Source organism: Durio zibethinus, chromosome 13, assembly GCF_047325235.1.
Source record: "Durio zibethinus cultivar Kanyao isolate XHJ-2024 chromosome 13, ASM4732523v1, whole genome shotgun sequence".
NCBI lineage: Eukaryota > Viridiplantae > Streptophyta > Magnoliopsida > Malvales > Malvaceae > Durio > Durio zibethinus.
The window spans coordinates 19,749,714-19,771,342 of NC_143174.1; the positions used below are offsets into that span (position 1 = coordinate 19,749,714).

The 21,629-nt window shown below is 28.4% G+C and overlaps 1 protein-coding gene across 1 annotated transcript; it reads left to right on the forward strand.

Annotated features, from left to right (window-relative positions):
* Positions 1-13,347: 13,347 nt before the first annotated feature.
* On the forward strand, positions 13,348-17,410 carry LOC111304096 (aquaporin TIP4-1-like). Its single transcript, XM_022900613.2, has 3 exons — positions 13,348-13,643; positions 13,743-13,981; positions 16,878-17,410. Exons 1-3 carry the CDS (start codon positions 13,517-13,519, stop codon positions 17,253-17,255), a joined length of 744 nt encoding a protein of 247 aa, XP_022756348.2. The 5' UTR covers positions 13,348-13,516; the 3' UTR covers positions 17,256-17,410.
* The last annotated feature ends 4,219 nt before the right edge of the window (positions 17,411-21,629 follow it).

The following is a 21,629-nucleotide window of genomic DNA, read 5'->3' on the forward strand; positions in this document are numbered from 1 at the left end:
GGGCCCTCATGATGGGTTATCCATTGGGCTTTAAATGGGCCATAATTGGGTTATGAATTAAGCTTGCAATAGGGCCTTTAATTGGGCCTTTCTTTTTTTAATCAGTTACGGACCTTATTCTTTGGTTTTGGGCCCAATTTGAAAGTTAGCTTGGGCTTTTAATTAGGCCAAAAAAGTAGGCCATTTTAAATGACCCATTTTAGGCTTTATTTTACGATTTCCTAAAAATAAATCATGTAATAAGCCCAAAAAATAAAGATTTCGGACCATATGCAAAAAAAAAATGAGCTCTGATCAAAGTGAAATTAGAACGATGTCAAATTGATCCGAAAAAAATTAGATGTCTGGCCCTTTTTGTCATTATTGAAAATCAGGAATAGGACAAAGATAACAATTTTATCCAGAGTCAATGGCTCAAAAGTTTTTTTTTATTGATTTTTTTTAGTTTTTTAGAGATTTTTTTAGTTTTTGTTTTTGCTTTGCTTTTTCTTTTTTAGATTTTCTTGATTTTTAATTTGTTTGTTTTTTTGATTTTTGATTTTTGATTTTTGATTTTTGATTTTTGATTTTTGATTTTTAATTTTCGATTTTTGATTTTTAATTTTTTTCTTTTTTATTAATTTTTTAAAAATAAATAAATAAATAAATTTTAAAACTTTTTTAAGCAAAGTATCAACAACTTTTGAAAATAAAATAAGAGATCATGCTTGGAGGTTTTACAAATCCCAACACTAAAACATATTCAACTCGTAAGACTTATGAATCTTGCTTAGAAGACTTACAGACTATACCTAGAAGTCTTACAAATCTTGACATATATCAAAGCTCCTTTAAAAAAAAGCCTTGAAACTTTATAAATTTAAAATATTCTGCTCAGATGACTTATAAATCTTACCCAGAGGACTTAGAGACTATACTTGGAGGTCTTACAAATCTAGACATCTATGAATGCTTTTCTAAAAAGAAGCTTTGAAACTTTACAAATTTATTATACCTAAAAGACTTACAAATCTTATCCAGAAGACTTAGTATGCCCGAAGGTCTTATAAATATCGACATCCGTGAATGCTCTTCTAAAAAAAGGCTTTGAAACTTTACAAGTTTAAAATATTATGCCCAAAAGATTTATGAATCTTTCGAATCTTTGCCTTGAGGTCTTGGGAAATCATTTAAAATTTAAAGTTTTTTTGGAGGTCTCTGAAATACTTTAAAAATATAAAATTATGCTAGAAAGCCTTTGATCATTTAAAGATTTAAGATTTTGTCTGGGGTTTTGAAAATCATTTAAAAATTTAAAGTTTTGTCTTGAAGTCTTGGGGATTTTGCTTGGAGGACTTACAAATTATTTTTTGAAAAATTGCTTGTAAAAGAGGAAATATTTAATTTTTTAAGTTTTCTTAAATTTTGGATATCACCATCAAAAGGAATTCGAATATCACCATCGAAAGAAACTTGGACATCATTACCAAAAAATGAGATGACTTAGATACTCGGACATTACCACTGAGTGAATGCAAATATTAATGAAGCATTATTACTTAGATATCACCACTATGAAAACTTTAATGATATGCTAACATAAATACTCAGATATCACCATCTAGTAATTTTGTAAAAAACTTGATCACAAAATTTTACTTAATTGGTGCCAATTTTATTAGGCTTAAAATTTGGGTGCCAGCTAAACTGAGCTTAAATCTTGTTAGTGCCAGATAATATATGTTTAAGGTACTAGGTAATCTTGGCTTAAAGTGCCAGCTAATTTGGGTATAGGTGGCAGCTAATCTGAGCTTGAAATTTGACCGATGCATGCTAAATTTGGCTTGAAATCTAATTGGTGACAATTAAACTAGGCTTGAAATCTGATCGATGCCAATTAAATTAGGCTTGGTGCTTGTTAGATTGGGCTTAAATCTCAGCTCTCTCAAAATCTCTTGGCATTTATTCTGTCTAAAACTTAGCTTGTTATCATATCTCATCTTTTTTTCCATTCATTTTTTGAACAACCCCTTCCCCTTTTGTAGATTTTTTTTTTACTCTTTAAACTCTTTCGTTATTTTTATCCATTTTCAAACTATTTTCTTTTTTCTTTTTTCTTTCTCTTTTTCTTATGATAGTCTTCCTTCTTCTTTTTTTCTTTTTTTTTTAATTTCTATCCTTTTTTATTGGTAGACTTTATTTTTCTTGTTTCTTGAATTGGGAGATTGTTATCCCTATTTTTTTAACTTCTTTCTTGAAGACTTTTTTTTTTCTTTTTGTTTTGACAAATGCAATTATGACACAAATGTCTATTTCTCAAAATGATGCAAATGCAAATACGAATGTAAGAATACAAATGCTTGATAAAAATACATATGACTTTTTTATAATGCAGATGCCAATGTTCTTTTCATATAGATGCCCCTACAAATACTTTTTCTATGATTTAGATGCAATAATGCAAATGCAAGTGCGGACATCTTTATTGTGATACAGATATTTTTGATGTAAATGTGAATATCTTTATTATGATACAGATGCAAGTGATGTAAATATGAATGTCTTTCTCATGATGTAGATGTGAATGCGAATGCAAACGATGCAAATGTGAATGTATTTTTTATTTTTGTAGCTACAAATTAAATGTTTTTTTTTTCTAGATGTAAATGGGCATGGGCATTTTCTCAAGTTACAAATGTAAATTTTTTTCTTTTTTTTTCTTTCATTTGAAAAATCTTTGCTCAAATTTTCAATGTTTACTTTTCACCAAAAATGATCTTAGTATTCTATACAAAATGCTCAACTAATCTTCAAACTTTTCCATAGTAATCATAAAATTGCTCCATATAAAGTATTTACATAATCAATGAAAAAAATTAAAAACACATAACTTTTAAATCTCTTGAAGATTCATGATTACTATTTAAAATTTTTGTAGATAGGGTGATCGACAATTCAATTCTTTTCATTGATGAGTAGATCTTAAAAAAAGGCTTGACTAGGGTTACAAGGATTACTCTTGGGCTCACAAAAGAGATATTTTTCTTTTATTAAAAACCAAGCATGGCTTAACATGATACTTCAATATGTGTTAAATTAGCCATTATTTTAGGATGAGAGAAAAGGTCAAGTTTTTTATTTTCACTATTTGATGAAATGCAAAGTTTTTAATAGGTATTGATCTTTCAAAAGGTTTTGCAGCATAACTTTTTATTTTGGATAGAACCTTGGAACTTTAAAATTCTTTTAGGACCTCTATTGTAGCTTAAGCTTTAAAATGTCTTTTTTGGGTTTTAATTTTAAAGCTACATTTTCTAGCAATGAGGAACTTGGTAAAATCTAACCAATTAGGAGCAGGTATGTGTAAATTTTAAAAAACATAGCTCTTCAATTCAAGTGTTCACATTTGATCAAATAGACTTTTCAAGGTATGTAATGTAGGCTAAGGTTCAAGGTTCTAAAAGAATGGATAAATAGGCTCAAAATATATTATTCAAGGTTATTAGGCTAAGGATCTTATGAAGCATTCTTTGGATAAAAAGCCATGTGTCTTTCTTTCTTTGCACTTTCTTTTTTAGAAACATTTGACTTCAACTTTAGCATTATACTTTTTTGAATTCTATCTTCTTTTCCCTTGGGATTCTAATTGAAGCTTCATGCACTGTTTACCCTAAATTCCTATCTTTGAGGTGCATGTTGATGCTTTCAATATTAAATAGCTTTCTTGAAGTTGGGCTTTATTTCTCATTATCCTTAAAAATGTCCCCATTTTGTGCTTTAGTGTAAAAGACAATCCTTAGCTGGGGTTCATTTTGGAAAGACGAATTTAATAGGCTCACATGGGTAGCAAGTGGGTAATTTTTTTATATGCGAAGGATAGAGAAAGATGGACTCATCATTTCAAACATGATTACTTAGATTGAATAGCAAATTATTGAAAAAGGGATGATGAGGTAAAAGGTTTTTTTTTTTTTTGTCTTTTCTTTATTTTTTTTTATGTTTTTTTGGGTTTTTTTTGCGTGATATAACCATCAATTATTTTTACATGGCTGATGCCCCATCTTATTTTCCACTCAAAGTTTGAATGACAGTGAAAATCAAGTTGTATGGGATGTTTCAAATTTGATTGCATAGTTCACAAAAAAGTTTTTTTAATTCCAAATTGTTTGGCATTTTTGGTAAAATGTGGGGAAAAGGTATTAAGGCATGAAATAAATTCTCTTAGATAAAAAGAAATTTTGCTTCTTTTAGTTAATGTGCCTTAAGAAGTGAAACAAAGGTTGCTAGAGAGAGAAAGTTTAGGCATTTTTCATATCTATGGTCATTGAAAGAATTTGGGTAGTTCAATCATATTGGCAAATTTTTGACACATTGAATTACCAATTAAAAATATGAAAGAGTATCTTACCTGATTTTCGAAATTCAAAATGAAATTTCAAAATTAGTCTATTTTATTCATTATTCATTTAAAAGCTTGGCTTTTAGGTATCATAGAAATTTAGTTTCTAAGTCTCAGACTCATGCCTTTTAAAATAATGGATTAGAAATAATTTGACGAAAAAAATGATTTCTGAGTTAAATCCATTCTAATGATGATTACCAATTGTTTCAGGACTCGTGAGATAATTTTTGGCTTTATTCTCATAATCCAAAAATCAAATTATGCGAAGCTTTTATTCCAAATAATCTTTTTTACAAATAAAAAATTGTTACACTATTTTTCTAAAAAATTTACTTACACAATGTTAGAATATAATGTCAAACACATAAAAATTAAAACTAAATAAGAAAAACCTCTTTTATTAGTGTTAAAATTCAAATTTGGTGCATTAAAAATAGAAATGTCCTTAAAAGCAAATTCAAAAGCCCACAATGCATTAAAACTAACATTAAATAGAACATGTATATGATGCATGAATGTGTGAATGCAAATAGATGTGCTTGTAGGGTAACCAATACTTATAAAAGATTTCAAGTTAAACTTTGAACCACAACATCATAAGCTTGGTTTTATAATGTCACATTGTTGAAAACCTTTTTATTTCAACATTGAATTTGCTACAAGACCTTATTAAAGACTGTTTACATCATAATATTAAGATTTTTTTAAAAAGGCCCTACGTGCTTGTACTATTTATAAGTTCCTTCTAGAAAATTAGCCAAGCGTTGGCTATATTGTCCTAGATACACTTTTTCCTTTACTTGCTTAGCCTTATGGGCCATGTCTTTTACTTTGAAGCTGACTTTTTTTATTTGTTCTACTAGACGAATGGCTTGAGACTCTTTTGACAGATATTCATCTTTCTAGTATTGCGATTCCATGATTTTAAACTCAAATTGGTCTCGCTTTTCCTTTAAGATTTGATTGGCTTCACGTTGACAACATATTTGCTGTTTCAAGTCATCAATTAGGCTTTGCAGCATTTTTTTCCTCTATAAACCAAATGAGCTCTTCTTACTTAACAATAATTTAGATTAAAGTTGTTTGGTATTCTTTTTTATTTTTTTAAGCTCAGTGGTCATTAACATTTATCTATGTTTTCGAACATCTCTTTTTGTTCTCTTTCAAGCATTCAAAATTTTTCTTCATTCTCTTCAATTTTAAATTTTCATTCCTTAACCTCATGTTGAAGTCTTTTCTTTTCAATCTCCCATGTTTCCTTTTCTTCTTCAAATTTACATTTCATAATGTTCATGTTTTCAGGGACTCTTTCATAATTAGCTTCTTCTTGCGAGCATGATTTTTCATCCATGGGAATAACACTACTTTGGATGCGTTGCTTGTTCTATATCAAATATACAAGTGTTGCCTTATCTGTATATCTTTCATAACCTACTTTTTGAGTTTGCTTCCACTTTTTGATAATTTCTTTTACTTTTTCAAAAAATCCTAGATCATTAAAAGATAATTCTAATTCTTGAAGCCTATGAGTCATTAGAACAAATTGTTATGACCCTAATTGTTTATAGACCATAATTGGAGCATCACTTATGCCTCTTCATAGTCCTAAGAGGGGAACCCATGGCTTATCACCACATTTCTACAACATGGCTTCTCATGGCATCCATGGAGCCTTTTATATTATCTGAGCATTGGTGAGATTTTGTAAAACCAATAACCACTCTTTCTTGGGCTTTGATTTTGGCCATCCAACATCGTAAAACTCTTCAATAGGTCTCATTTTCTTACTATAAATGGAGTAAAATTTGCTAACAAGATGCTAAAGGTGACTTTTTATTGAAACATAAAGTAGCTGTACACATCATATGAAGCATCTTTCTTTTCATTTGTAATGATTCAATGAACTAAAGGTTTTTGCTAGTATGGATGGAACAAGATTGATTTTATTATCTATTTTTTCGAAGAAGTGTATCACTAACACCTCAATGTGCCCCAAGACCTTTAGGAAAATGACCAAATCATAAATTACTAAAGCTATCATTCTCATGCCTTATTCATCCTCTAAGTGTTTAACAATATAATTATGCAAGATTTCTTATGGGATGCATTCACTTTTGCCTTTTGTTTGGATATACGAGCTCACACCCTAAGTGGACACTTCTATACGTGGGCAAATTTCTTTTGAGATCTAAGTTTTTGACCTCAGCAATAGATCTTATCTAGATTAGAAATGTGCAACTATAGCAAAGGAGAATATTTTTTGATTATCGGAGTCATGTCAATCTTATTGAACATGAAATATCTATAAGCAAAGTCCTAAAATTGAACCAAAGCTCTCATCAACTGATCTTCCATAGGCACCTAAAGTAGTGAAGTAATATGATCATACTTTTCTTTGAAAGCATTTTTTTAGGTGTTGCTACACGACGCCAAATCTCGACTAGCTCGGAGATATTATTTTGTTAACGCCCCAATATTATATTTCAGGCAAAGTTTCCTCTTTAGATTCTTTCAAACAATCTATTTTTTTTCTTTAGGTTTTTTATGATTGAATTATCACCTTATTGACATATTCATATATGTTGAGCTCTAAAGCTGAGGACAACATAATTGTATTTTGAAACAAAACCTAAAATCTCCTAACTTTATTGGCACATTAAAAAACCCATCCCATATGCTAGTGTTTACGTTGATGCATGATCATTAAACAAAAGGTAAAAAAATAAATTAGGGTAACAATCATGTTAAAATAAACTCTCTCATGCATTCTAGTTTAAAGTATAATCTTTGGAAAAAATGGTATTGCTCTATCTAAGGTTGGCTTATTAAATTTATTATATGCAAGGCTCAAATTTGATAGAGGCCAAAAGGTTTCTAAAGTGTTCCTCACTGTTGTCCATGTTGGACTAGTAAGGCACCTTGATCCTCACCCATTATAAGCTTCAAATAAAATGGGTTTAATATGAATGGGAGTATTTTACTTACTATTACGAATGTTATTGCCTCACGAGAATATAAGTACTGTACTATCTCTTAAAATGGTCAGAGCCTGAGTATAGAGCTCATGCATGTTATGAATATGCTATTGTGTAATAATCCCTATTCTAAGTGCCTCACAATTTATATTGAAAATAATAAATAAATGAATGAAATAATAAAATGAAATGCAAGGAATTTTTGTCTCTATTATTATGATTATTATTATTATTAAGAAAACAAAATCAAGATCAAGGAAACTAAAGTTAAATACCAATTAAAGTCCTTAAGTCAAAATTTAGGATAAGATATAGTTAATTTTTGGCTTAACTCTAAAAAAAATTCGTCTCTAACAAAGTTGCTAAGCTGTAATAATGGTTTTGGGATCGCTAAACCAATTTGAAAACAAAAAAGAGTCACCACCAATCTTTTTGGCTAGGTGTAATTAACTACTTATTAAAACTTACATTTTCAATAAAATCTTAAAATTAATTAAAATTTATTAAAAAGATAATTTTTAAGTTTGTGAAAATAGTTTGGGCATAGAAGTATGGTTACTTATGGGAAAGTTTTAGCAACCCCACAGCGTTTGTAAAAAACAACGCCAATTAATTATGTGTTGTCTTTTAATTTTGACGAGAAAGTCTTAATTTTGGTATTTAAAATTTATTTTCTTTATTTTCTTTATTGCAATAAAAAAACTTATTTTTATTGTTAGTTGTTTACTTGAAAAATAAATAAAAACCTTGCATATTGAAAATTTCGTAAAATATTTCAATACTCTAGCAATATTAAGAGGAATTTTCTCACCTAAGAATTTCTTAAAAATCACTACTCAAACTTCTCAATAATCCCATCCTCAGCAGTTTATATTTATCTTGAATATTTATATTTACCATGTATATAGTAAAATAGGATGTCTATAATTTAATCCAAATAATATTTTCTAAAAATTCATTTCTTATTCTATTTATTAAAAAAATGACAAATCCTTATCGAAAATTATTCTAAATGCTCCAGTACATTGGCAACATTTTAAATAATTTTTTTACCTAGAGATTCCTAAAGAATCACTACTCGAATTTCATCCTCAGAGATTTCGTTTACTTTTATAATATGATGCACATAGATTAACTTGTGACGCTATTGCATTGCATAAAAGTTCATTTTTAAAAGTGAAAAGTAAATGAGAGTTTTCATCTTGAAAATCATTATGAATATTCCAATACTTTAGTAATATTTTTAGAAAAAATTTTTCACCTAGGGATTTTTTGAAAATCACTACTCGAACTTCTTAATAATTTTATCATCGAAAACCTACGTTACTTTCAAGAATATATAATACAAATGATAAGGTGCAATGTGCATACAAAAGTTTTTTTATATATTTTATTTTATTACATTTTTTATTGTTTTTTTAAAAGATATACTACTTATTTTCAATTTTTTTTTCGCTACTTATTTTAATTTTGTTTTAATCAACTAATTATTTCATAATTATTATTATTAAAATTTTTTAAGGGAACAAAACAAAGAAAATCTTTTTATTGAAAACATTTCTAGATAGCCCAATACTTTTGCAATATTTTTAGAAAAAATTCTTACCTAAAGATTTTTTAAGAATCTCTATTCGAACTTTCTTAGAATTCCATCCTTAGAGATTTTCATTTTATTTCCTCCCTTCTTGTTTTTATTTTATTTTTATTCAAATTCAAAATTTTAATTATTATTATTATTATTAATCTTTTTTGAAAATAATAGTTAATTATAATATTCATGTATTATTATATTAATTTCATTATTAAAAAGAGTCATTTTTCCTTTTCAATATTTCCTTTTTTTTACATCATCATTTAATTATAAATATAATTTTAGAAAAATAAATAACTAAAAAATCTTTTGTATTGAATACTTTCCTAAATAGTCCATTACTTTGGTAGTATTTTTTAGAAAAATATTCTTACTTAGAGATTTTAAGAAATCACTACTCGAATTTCCTTAATATCTCATCTTCAAAGATTCTCATTGTTGTTATTATTATTATTATTATTATTATTACTACTACTACTACTACCACCACCACCACCACCACCACCACCACTATTATTGTTATATATGTAAAAATTTTTTAAATATAAAAACTTAACCAATAAGTAAATTAAGCATGCATCAATGTTAAATTGCAATTAAATATAAAATAAAATTTGCATGGACATAAATGGTTAGAAACACGCATAAAAATAAAGTCTATTAATAAATAAATGTATGGCCTTAAGACATTGGTTTATTAATTAGAAAGGAAATATTCCAACTAAAATGAAACAATCGTCCCCACCTTCCCTTTATTTTTTTGGAAAACACATTCTCATTTTATTCTTGAGCCCCATGAATATTCTTTTATTCCTATTAAAGGGTTTGTTATTTCATCAAAAGGAAATCTTTTTTTTTTTACTCGAAACCAACAAAGAAAACCAATGAACATCAATGGACCCGTAGTTGGGCTTTTTCTTTTTTATCAGTTATGAGCTTTATTCCTTGGGTTTGGGCCTAATTTGATGATCAATTTGAACTTTTAATTGGATCAAAAAGTTGATCATTTTATATTATCCATTTTAAGTTTCATTTTTAGCGTTTCGTAAAAATAAATTATGTAATGAGTCCAAAAATAAAAGTCTTGGACCATGTGTTAAAATGAGCCGAATCAAAATGAAATTAAAATGATATTAAATTGTTACGGGCAAAATGAAATGTTTATAGTAATTGATATTCAGAGTTTAAGCTTGAGATCGGAGGAGAAAGCGTTCCCATCTCTTGTGTATGTGCTTTAGTTTTATAAAATTAGAAGTGCAAATTATAATTGTAATTAAATATTATGAATGACGTGTTTCCTTGTTTGCATATTTTCATTATATGCTCACCACGCAACAACGCACTACTATGTCTTCATAAAAAATAATACATAATAATTAAGTATATAGTTTTTTACAATTCCAAAAACAATTAGTACCATCAATCAAGTAAAGTTAAATGATGTTTGGTAATTCGATAATTGCTACATAATTTGAGTTTGGAAGTAATTGATCATCAAATATTCCACTTTGCAAGTAATTGAGTTTGGATCCAATAAACCATTTTGTTAATAAAAAGATTTTGGTTTTAATTTTAATGTAGATTATTGAATAGTATTTTCTTTCATGTTTATTAAACTAATAATTGAGGCAGGGCTGTATGGTGCAGTCATGATGAACGAAATGACAATGCAGTGACTAAGTTTTGCAGTGGTGATGCACGCATTGGGCCATATTTTTTTAGAAGACAAAAGAACATGGTATGGTATTGCCAGATGTCAAAGATGTTTAGTACCAATTATTTTATTCAAAACTTTAATGAAAATTATCAAGGACCATCACCTTTAACTTTAAAGATCACTTTGGAGGCAATTATGATTGGATTAAGACTTTGATATTGTTGTATAATGATTTTGTGGTAATCGGAATTAAGAATTATAGTGATGAGGGACATGGTACAAGTGGGCTATTGCATTTTAGGTGGAAATGATGGTGGCTTGGTTAGTTGAAATTAATAGGCTTTTAATATTTGTCATTTTCAAGCAATTTTTTTGGCAAGAAGGTTAAAAAAGTTTTTGAACAAAAATGAAATAATCATTTAAGTTTTTAATATTTTATTATAATTAATAAAATTTTAAAATTTTTATTTTAGACTAATTAAATTCTTAAATATTTTTTTTATTTAATTAAACTTTTAAACATTGATTTTTATTCAAATTAAGTCTTAAATTAGATGAAAATTGATGGTAACGGTTTATCAATTTTAGCTTAACAAAAACTCAATTGGTGAAAAAATATATATATATATATATATTTGATGGTTTAATTTATTAAAATAAAATTATAAGAGTTAAGCTAATTATTAAATTTTTGTTTCTGAACTTTTTTAGCCCTTTAAAATCTTTTTAGTCTTTTAATATTAAGGAATAGCTTCTAATCACAAATCAACTAGGTGAGCTTCCAGTACCCTAGAAACTTTATCTAGACAATAAAAAAGAAAATGAAAAATATTGAAGGAAGATAGAAGACGGAAGCGGGGAGGGGGGATTGGGGTTGGTCAGTAAAAATTAAGTTTGCAATTGAGATTGAATATCTTTCACTATTTGAACGTCAAATATAGGCTCAAAGACAGGCTTAAATGATGGAAAGCTAACATGAAGAAGACTGCACGAAACTCTCCAACTGGACATATTCATTTCAATACGACAGATTGAGCATTAGGTTATAGATGCCAAACTCTCTGCTTTTATTTTTCCTGATGGTGAAATGTGAAAACTGGAAAGTGATGCTTATGATTGAACCCCAAACCATTATTCTATTTAAAAATAATAAAAAAAAAAAGCTAAATGAGAGTATTATGTGGATAATTCAATTGATCTCATTTTTTTTTACAAAATTTATCTAATTAAAAATAAAAAATAAAATGAACAAAAACAAAAAATAAAAATAAAAAAATTTATGAAAGGTGCTACGGGACATTCTCATTAAGTTTAAAATATTAATTTCTAAAATTAAGATATCAAATAATAACTTTTTTAATATAATATATATAATAAAATTAAAAATAATATATGTTTTTATATATACTCAAAAAATGGGTTAGGACAAAGTATTTTAAACACATTTTTGCTCTGATTTCATTTTTCTTAGAAAATACAATCTCGTTCTAACTTAATTTTTAAAAAATCACTCCTATCACATCAGGATGGATTGAAACTCGTTGAATATGAACTATTTTGACATCTCAATCAATTGACACATTTAAAAAAAATTATCTAATTAAAAAATAAAAGAATATGAAAGATAAAAAACTAATTAAAAGTGTTTAGTGGACATTTCGATTAGTCTCTTTTTTTTTTTATCACAAAATTAATTTAACTTAAAAAATCATAAAAACAAAAAATAAAAAATGAAAAAGAATGAGAATGGAAAAATGAAGCCCATTGGGACACAACATAACTTTCCAATTGAGTTTAAAACATTATTATAATAAATTAAGGTGCTAAATAATAACTTAATTAATTAAAAAAAAAAGCAATTACGAGAAAAAATAAATAAAAAAAAGAGATTACCGATTACTATATGAACATTTAAATTGAGTTTAAAATGTTAATGTCTTAAATTAACTTTTAAAATATATAATAATATAATTAATATAATATATATATATATAGTATAAGTATAAATTTAAATAGATAATAAAATATTGATGATAAAAAAAAACTTTTTAATCAATAATACTTAATGGGATCACTAAAAACTTTTATGATACTAAAAAATATTCATCAAATAATAAAATAAAAAAAAGTAAATAAAAAAAGAAAAAAAAAAGCAAAAGACGTTATATGTGACATATCTTAGGTATCAAATGGATCACATAAAAATTTTTAAAATCTTTAAAATCTTTGTTAAATATATAAAAAAGAAAAATAGTAGAAAAAAAAAACAAATAGGTGATATACCCTTCGTATGAAGTGTATCCCATTAAAAAAATTTAAAATCTAAAAAAAAAATTTTAAAAATGAAAAAGAAAAATGGCAAAAAATTGGTCTTTAAAAATAAAAACTAAAAAAAAAAGCAATAACAATTTTAAAAAATTTAGAAAATTTTAAAAAATGAAAAGTTCCATGTGATAACCGAATTAAACTTTGCATAAAAAATTTATTTAATGGATGGATTTTAGAAAGGAAAACAATTGTTAAAGAAAAAAAAGAAAAAAAACTTGATAAAGTAGGTCTCACCAAAATTTAAATATTTAAAAAAATTGAAAAAAGTTATAAATTTAAAAAAAAAATTAAAAATTAAAAAAAAAAAAGAGCATCTTGTGCCACGTCACATAATAAGGGGAGGGAAGATGCTGTATATTATTAGTAAAATTTAAAGTATTGATTGATAGTAACATGATAACATTCCATCTTTTTTTTTTTTCAAGTTGTAACCATCAGGCTTTTATATAGGTTAGCAATGTCATCGAACAAGAATAGTCAAGCTATAGCTACCAATTGCCTTAAGGCCTGTCATATTGTATTTCTTTGATCAGCGTCACCGTCGAGTAGCTAGCTAGCCAGGCTCAGTCTTGACTCCGGTGACCATGCCGAAAATCTCTTTAGGAACGAGCCGAGAGGCTGTTCAGCCTGACTGCATTAAGGCCCTTGTGGTCGAGTTTGTCACCACTTTCCTCTTCGTCTTCGCTGGAGTCGGAACTTCCGTGGCCGCTGGTAATCAATTAATTAAGTTAATTTGCACCGTTATGATGGATCAACTTCTTTTCCAAAGGATTTTTTATTTCTTTTTTCTTAACGTGCTGTGATGAACAGATGAGATGGGCGCAAATACACTGGTGGGCTTGTTTGTGGTTGCGGTGGCTCATGCCCTTGTGGTAGGCGCTATGACATCGGCTGGACGCATATCCGGAGGCCATCTTAACCCAGCAGTCACGCTTGGCTTGCTTTTAGGTGGTCACATCACCGTGGTCCGATCTATCCTCTATTGCATCGATCAGTTGTTGGCATCTTCAGCAGCTTGTATTCTTCTCAAGTATCTCACTGGAGGATTGGTAAGTTTCAGAATTCTTAAGATTTTGCTTAAAACAACAACCCAATTAGTTTGACAAAGTTGATATCCTGGAATTTTCGAGTGCTTGACTCTAATGTTACAGATTTGGTTAACAAATTATGAACAAGCTTTTTCCTTACAAACTAATTTTGCCTATTAATTATTAGAAGAGAGCTTCTATATGTAACCCAAAAAATCTCAATACACCCATATGTTTCTATGATAAAAAGGGAATTTTATTTACAGCTCATTTAATACTATATACCCCTCAAATTTAAAATTAAATTTCCTATTCCTACTAAATACAGCTCACCCCTCACTTTTTATTTTCATTCCTACCCTTTCTCTCTTTTTCTTTTTTCACTTCCTAAAATCGAGTTTATCAAAAAAAAATATCCGAAAGGCTTTTAAATTTATCAAAAATGAATATCCAAGAAACTTTAAAAATTCTCAGATGTCTATTTTCGAGAGGCTTCAAAGCTTCTCGGATATTCATTTCTGAGAAGCCTCATTTCTTCTCGGATATCTATTTTCGAAAAACTAAAAAACCTTGATTCTTCTTGGAAATGGATATTCGAGAAGATATGAGGTTTCTTATATCTCCATATTTGAAAAGCTAGATTTCACTTTTAATAAAAAATCTTAATTATGCACTTAGGAACCCATTTGCTTGATTATGTGTGCGAATGAAATTGAAATCAATGTTCTTAACATGCATGGCAAATTGAAATTGTTTTTTGGTTTTGTATGGGTTTTTGATTTTCTAGGCTCAAGATAAACACATTTTTATGCCATGCATGCCAAAGGACTTGGTCTCTTCCATTCACACATATGATCAAATAAGAATAGGCACATCAATGACTCATATGTGTGCATGTATGCTAGTCCAAACTTCAATACACTATAGAATATTGTCACTGACAATGTCATCAGTAGATTAATAAATTCGACACTATCTAATCTTTCGGCCATTAGTCCTTATTGTCATATTTGCCAATTTGTTAAAGATATATTTTAATGACCTAAAGATTGATCCCAATTTTCCCATTATCAAGAATTTATAATTAAATAATATTTAAAAAAATTTATGTATTCTCGCAATTGGATTTTCGAGAATACAAATAACTCTTGAAAATCCATTTACAAGAAAACAATATAATTCTCAAAAATAGATTTTTCAAGAAGTGTGTTTTGTTCTCGATAATTCATTTGCAAGAATTATGTTGATTTCTCAAAAATGGATTTTTAAAAGTGATGATTTTTTGGTGTATAAGCTATTAAGAGGGTATTTTTGTCATTATAATAGGTTAAAATTAGCATTTGGTATGTGAGTATTTTTGGAAAAAAAATTGAAAGCATATAGAGAAAATTTGATGATGTATTTAAAACACCTTAGGACCAAACTACTCTTTTAGTAAATTACTTATTTAACCACACACAATTTGCCTTTCAATCCTTTCATCATTTTCATATTGTCCAGAATTTACATATCTATGTATATGCATATTTATGAGATTTCAAACTCATACGAATATACCTATCCTTAAGTGTTTTAAAACCAATTAATATACATATCTATAGATTTTCATATCTATCAGTTTTAAAATTATATAGATATATATTTTGAATCATATCTATAGATTTTCATATCTATAGATTTTCATATCTATCAACTTTAAAATTATACAAATATACATATTCATAAGCTTTCAAACACATAAAGATATGCATATTCATAAGACTTTAAAATACTACAAATATCCGTTGACATCCTAATTTTTTACAAAAATAAATTTACATAGGATTACAAACTAGGATAGGTATGAATTTTCATCCTCTTTTGAAATACGATGGAAATGAATTTTCCTATGTCACAAAACACAAAACAACCAAAATTTTAGATTTTAATATAATTCAATCAAACAAAAGTAAAAGATGAATTTCCTTTATATTGGAATCAATTTGCTTGAAGTCACTGGTTTTAAAAGTTGAGGTTTTAGGATTTGATTGAAGTAGGGGCCAATGAGAACGATCATTTCGCTCACCTAGGAGGTGGAACAAAGCAACCGTTATGCACTCCTAAGGCTAGAAGGAGCTCAGGGCAAAGAGGCACTGTCGCCCCTTTATTGTTTTATTAATGTGTTCGCTGAGCATGTTTCAACAATGATCTTTCTACAAGTTCACTTACGAAAATCTTGTTATGACTTCTCCTTCCTCTAAATGATAAGGTTTAGTGGACTTCTCATGACATTACGAATAGTGAACTACCCACATCGCTATTATTTGAATACTTCATGAAACCATTCAACCGACAGGAGTAACAAGCAGTTAGTATAAAGGGCAGGGAAATAGTCAAAATGAGTTGATGATTGTGCTTACTAGGAATTTCTCGTTAGAGACTAACAATTGTAATGATCTATCTCTATCACAATGAAAATTCAAAGATTACCTAGGCTTGTCGGCCAAGGCTATAAACTCATTGAATACATCAATGCAACGTATGTACGGCCTAAAACATATAAGGGTATCAGAGACTTGTTATTATCTCAAACTTTCTTGGCCTAAGTTGCCATAGTCTCTTTAAGAAACTAGCCACGAAGAATCACCTTCGCGTAGCTAGTTAGTAGGCAGAGATTTCGTTCGTTAATGAAATTAACCAAACAAATCACTCTAAGAATTTACAAAGAATGGTAGATTGAAGGTTTGAAAGTTAGAGAGGATAAAAGTGTGAAGGCAAATGTAATGGCTAAAGGAATTGGCTACGACAAGTAAATTTTTATTTTGTGTTTAAATTTGGTTGTTTTTAACAATCGACTATGAAAGGTAAAACAGTGGTAACAACTAGAAATTCTTTATTATAATTGGTTCTTTATTTAACTCTTTTTTTTTTTGTGCAGAGTATTCCAATTCATTCATTGAAGAGTGGAGTAGGCTTCCTTCAAGGTGTTTTATGGGAGGTTATTTTGACATTCTCCTTGCTATTCACAGTTTATGCAATTATTGTGGACCCCAAGAAAGGATCCATCGATGGGCTAGGCCCAATGCTTATTGGGTTTGTTGTTGGAGCCAACATCTTAGCTGGTGGAGCTTTCTCAGGGGCTTCAATGAACCCAGCTCGATCATTTGGACCTGCTTTTGTGAGTTGGGACTGGACTGATCATTGGGTTTACTGGGTTGGACCCCTAATTGGTGGTGGGCTTGCTGGGTACATCTATGAAAAATTTTTTATCGTCAAAACTTATGCTTCCCTTCCTCATGAGGATGAAGCTTTTTAATTTCCTGCATTATTGTTTCTTTTCTCTCTCAATGTATCAAGTTTCCTACGTGCTTCATTCCTCTAGTGATAATTAAAGTATTTTGAGTCTTTGTTTAGATTACCTCTTTGTGAATTAATTAATAACTAATCAAGAATTTTGTTTTCTTTCCTAAATATTTTATTTTAGTTATGTTTCGTCTTTCCTTGTATAGCTTTATTGGATCAAAATATAAACATTTTTATAAATTCCTTGGTGAATTGAGATTCATTTCCATATCTAAAAATGCAAATAGGGCAATATCTTTAATCAAAATGTATAGGAGAATCAAGGTCATTGGCCTTTCAGACAAATGAGAACTGAAGTCAATCACAAATGAGTAGTTGCAAGATGGTGATGGAGGCATAAAACAGGTGATAAGAATCCAATTAATGGTACTAAAACTTTTAGGTGTAAAGTTGTTTGCCAGATTAATACCCTTTTGGACTTGGATATTTCATATTGTTAGTTTTACTATAAAAAAAACATATATTTCATTAAAGTAGTAAATATATAAAATATGTATTACTCTAGAACTAAATATCTAGAATTTAACTAACTATAAGGGATTTTACAATATGAATATAAAGAAATAAATAACCAGTAATTAAGCAAATTTAATTTTTACTATGAAGTGCTCTTTATAGTTTAACACTCCTTCTTAAGTTAGAAAATGAATGTCATAAGCATTCAACTTGCTATGGAGATACTAAAATTGATGCTTTCCAAGTGCTTTAGTGAAAAAATTCATAAGTTGATGTGATGTGGAAACATGATTAATTTGAATAAGTTGTTGTAGTTGTTCATAGATAAAATGACAATCAAATTTTATGTGTTTAGTTTGGCCAGATAGACAAGATTTGTAGCTATGTGAAAAGTAGGCTTATTATCACAATGAAGAAAAAATGGTGTACATTGTTGAATACCCAAATCATGGAGCAAATATTGAGCCAAAGTACCTCATGACCAATTGCAGCACAGCACGATATTTAAATTCGGCCAAAGAACATGAAACAGTATGTTGTTTCTTGGTTTTCCAAGAAATTAATTAGTGAAGAATCAAATAGAGCACAAAAACCAGTGATAGAGTGATGAGTATTTAAACAACTAGCCCAATCTAAATCACTAAATACTCGAAGTTGAAAATCAAAAGCTGATGAAAAGAGAATTCCTTATCCTGGAAATGATTTAAGATATTGAACAAGGCAAATGGTAGCCTTTATATGTGGCTTTCGTGGTTGACTTATAAACTGACTAATAATGTGGACAAAATAAGTGATGTCTGGTCTTGTAATGGTCAAGTAAATAAGTATGCCAACCAAATGTCTTTATTGAGATGGATTAGACAATTCTCCTTCCAAAGTAGAAAACTTAGTGTATTGCTCCATAGAAATATATAAAGGCCGTGCTTATAGCAAGCCCGTGTTAGAAAAAAGTTCAAGAATGTATTTTCTTTGAAACAAATGAATTCCTTGTTTGGAGCGAGCAACTACTAAGCCAAAAAAATACTTTAAAGTGCCAAATCTTAAATTGGAATTATCGGTGAATTGTTTTCTTGAAAGACTCAATAACAAGGATTACTTTCAATAGCAACAATATCATCAACATAAACCAAGATTGCCATGAAACCACTATAAGAAGATTTAGTAAATAAGGAATAATCAACTTGAGCTTGCACAAAACCATTAGATAAGAGGGGTGAAGAAAATTTTGCAAACCATTACCATGATGTTTGCTTTAAATTGTATAAAAATTTTTGTAGCTTGCAAATAAAATGCTCCCCCTCACAAGAAAACTCAGGTGGAAATGACATATAGATCTTTTCATTAAGTTCACCATGAAGAAAAGCATTTTGAACATCTAATTGATGCAAAGGCCAATTTTAGGTAGATGCAATAGCTAAGAGTCACCTAACAGTAGTCATTTTAGCAACTGGCACAAAAGTCTCATGAAAATCAATCCTTTCTTGTCGAGTGTAGGCCTTGGCTACAAGTGTAGCTTTGTATTGCTCCATCAAACCATCTAATTTATACTTTACTTTTAAAACCCATTTAGATCCAATGATCTAATAGGAGTTTTATCACAAGGTAGATCAACACTGCTCTAAGTGTTATTATTTTCCAAAGCTTATAGTTCAACATTAATGGCATCTTTCCATTTAAGATATTTAACAGCTTCATAACATGTTTTACGCTCAATGATGGAAGTAATGCTTGGTACAAAAAAATTATAAGATGAAGATAATTTTTGATATAAGAAAAAAATAAAAATAAGATAGCATGAGCTTAAAGAAGATGATGGAAATGATTGAGTATGAATGTTGTTGGATCGATAATCTTGGAGATAGGTTGATAAACAACGAGTTTGTTATAATTGATTTGGTGGATCAAAAGCTATAAAAGGATTGACCAATGATGAATTAGAATTTTTTTGGCAAAGAAACATGTGGAGTCTATAGTGAATCTAATGAATCATGCAATGTGACACATAGGGAGGTAAGAATGTCCATAGGAGATGTGTCTTGTAAATGGGAATCAAAAGAATTGGTGTTTGCCACAGGAAAAGGCAAAGCAATGTTTTTGTCAGTGGGAGTGATATTATTCTTTTGTTGGAAAAGGAAAAAGTGTTTCATAAAAAGCAATGTCTTTACTAACAAAGTATTTTTGTGTTTGTAAATCATATATCTATACCCCCTTTGACACAAAGAATAACCAACAAAAATGCATTGTTTAGCATATGCACCAAATTTGACATAAAGAATTTATGTTTTCTTATTTGGTAAAAAAATGAACATAAATTTTTATTTTTAAAAAAATTATGATTTTATTTAGATTTAAAATTTAAATGTTGAGTTTGATTTTGTTAATTCTTAGGAATCAAGTTTTTACAAGAAGGAAAAGAAATTTTGACAATATCATGATAGATTTAGTTGGTATTAAAATATTTCAAATTGAAAAAAGATTCAATCCCTATATAAAGAGCTTAGTTCTTAGTTAGAAATCACCAATAATAAAAAAATCAAGAAGCAACACAATTAACAATCATCAAGCAATAAAAAGTTCAGACTTTTTAGGAAGAAGTTTTTAGTCAAAGGGAAAAAAAAAAATAACCAAGCAAAATTTCGTGGCATTTGCAAAAAACATTGCTAAAAGTGTCGACTATACTTGCGTTAAGGAAAATAGCAACTTTTTTCAAAAAGTTGCTAACTTAATAGCGTTTTCAAGCACAAATGTTGCAAAATTTAAATTTCCTCATTTAGTGACATTTTTGTCACAAAATGCCACTAAATTTAGTGACGTTTTTGGACACAAACTCTACTAAATGAGGAAATTATAACAACATTTTTCACTACAAATGCTACTAAATTAGGAAATTTTTTTTTATTTCAATGTTCACTATTATAATTATAAAAAAATAGATAAATATTTTTAAATTCATAAACTGAATATTATAAATATTTAAATATCTAAATACATAATTCATTCTAGCATGTATGTAATACAAAGTTTAAGACGATAACATTCAAATTATTTTAGTACATTAATTATAAATTTAAAATGTATGAAATTGATGACTGCTTATACTTAGAGCACTGCTATTTGACGAAGAATTTTTTTAACTACAATCACTAGCAGGGGTGTAATTGATTGAGTTTGAGTTAATATAGTACAAAACTTGAGCTCAAGCTCGAGTTTGACTCCAAATTCGAAGCTCGAAGCTTGGCTCGAACTCGATCAAATTTTATTTTTTTAACTCGAGCTCGATTTGAGATAGAAATTGAGCTACTCAAGCTCACTTGATTAGGCTCAATTAACATGTAAAGATAAGGTCAATTCTTATACTCAACAAAAGCTCAATTATTTGTACTCAAACTAGAACTCGAGCTTGAGATTTTTTACAACTATTTTCTATCAAACCTAATAAATATTATATTTTCAAGATAATAACAATAATAATACCAACAACAACCACAATAGTAATAAAAATAACTTACACAATAACCAAATCTAAGCAAATAAATGTCTCATCAAATGATTCAAATACTACACATAAATAAAAAACATATTGAAACTTACAAATTAAAGTCTTAATTGAAATAAATTAAATATCCAAGTAAATAAGTCTACACACAAGTTACAACAAACCAACAATAATATATATGCTTGTCATGGTGGATATTATGTTTTCAAATGAACGTTTAGCCCATATTTTTTTTCAACAAAACTATACAAAAGAATATTAGAATCTTAATTGTATGCTTTGGAAAAAGTCAAGTTAAGGCAACTATCAGTAATCTACCAAATAAGCTAGACTCATCTAGTGAGTTGATTCAAGCAACTAGATGGTATCTCATTA

Bases quoted from the DNA above. Each gene is read 5' to 3' on its own strand.
- LOC111304096 (XM_022900613.2), top strand. From the start codon at position 13,517: ATGCCGAAAATCTCTTTAGGAACGAGCCGAGAGGCTGTTCAGCCTGAC. The intron at 13,644-13,742 runs GTAATCAATTAA...TGTGATGAACAG, and splicing joins CGGAACTTCCGTGGCCGCTG to ATGAGATGGGCGCAAATACA. The intron at 13,982-16,877 runs GTAAGTTTCAGA...TTTTTTGTGCAG, and splicing joins AGTATCTCACTGGAGGATTG to AGTATTCCAATTCATTCATT.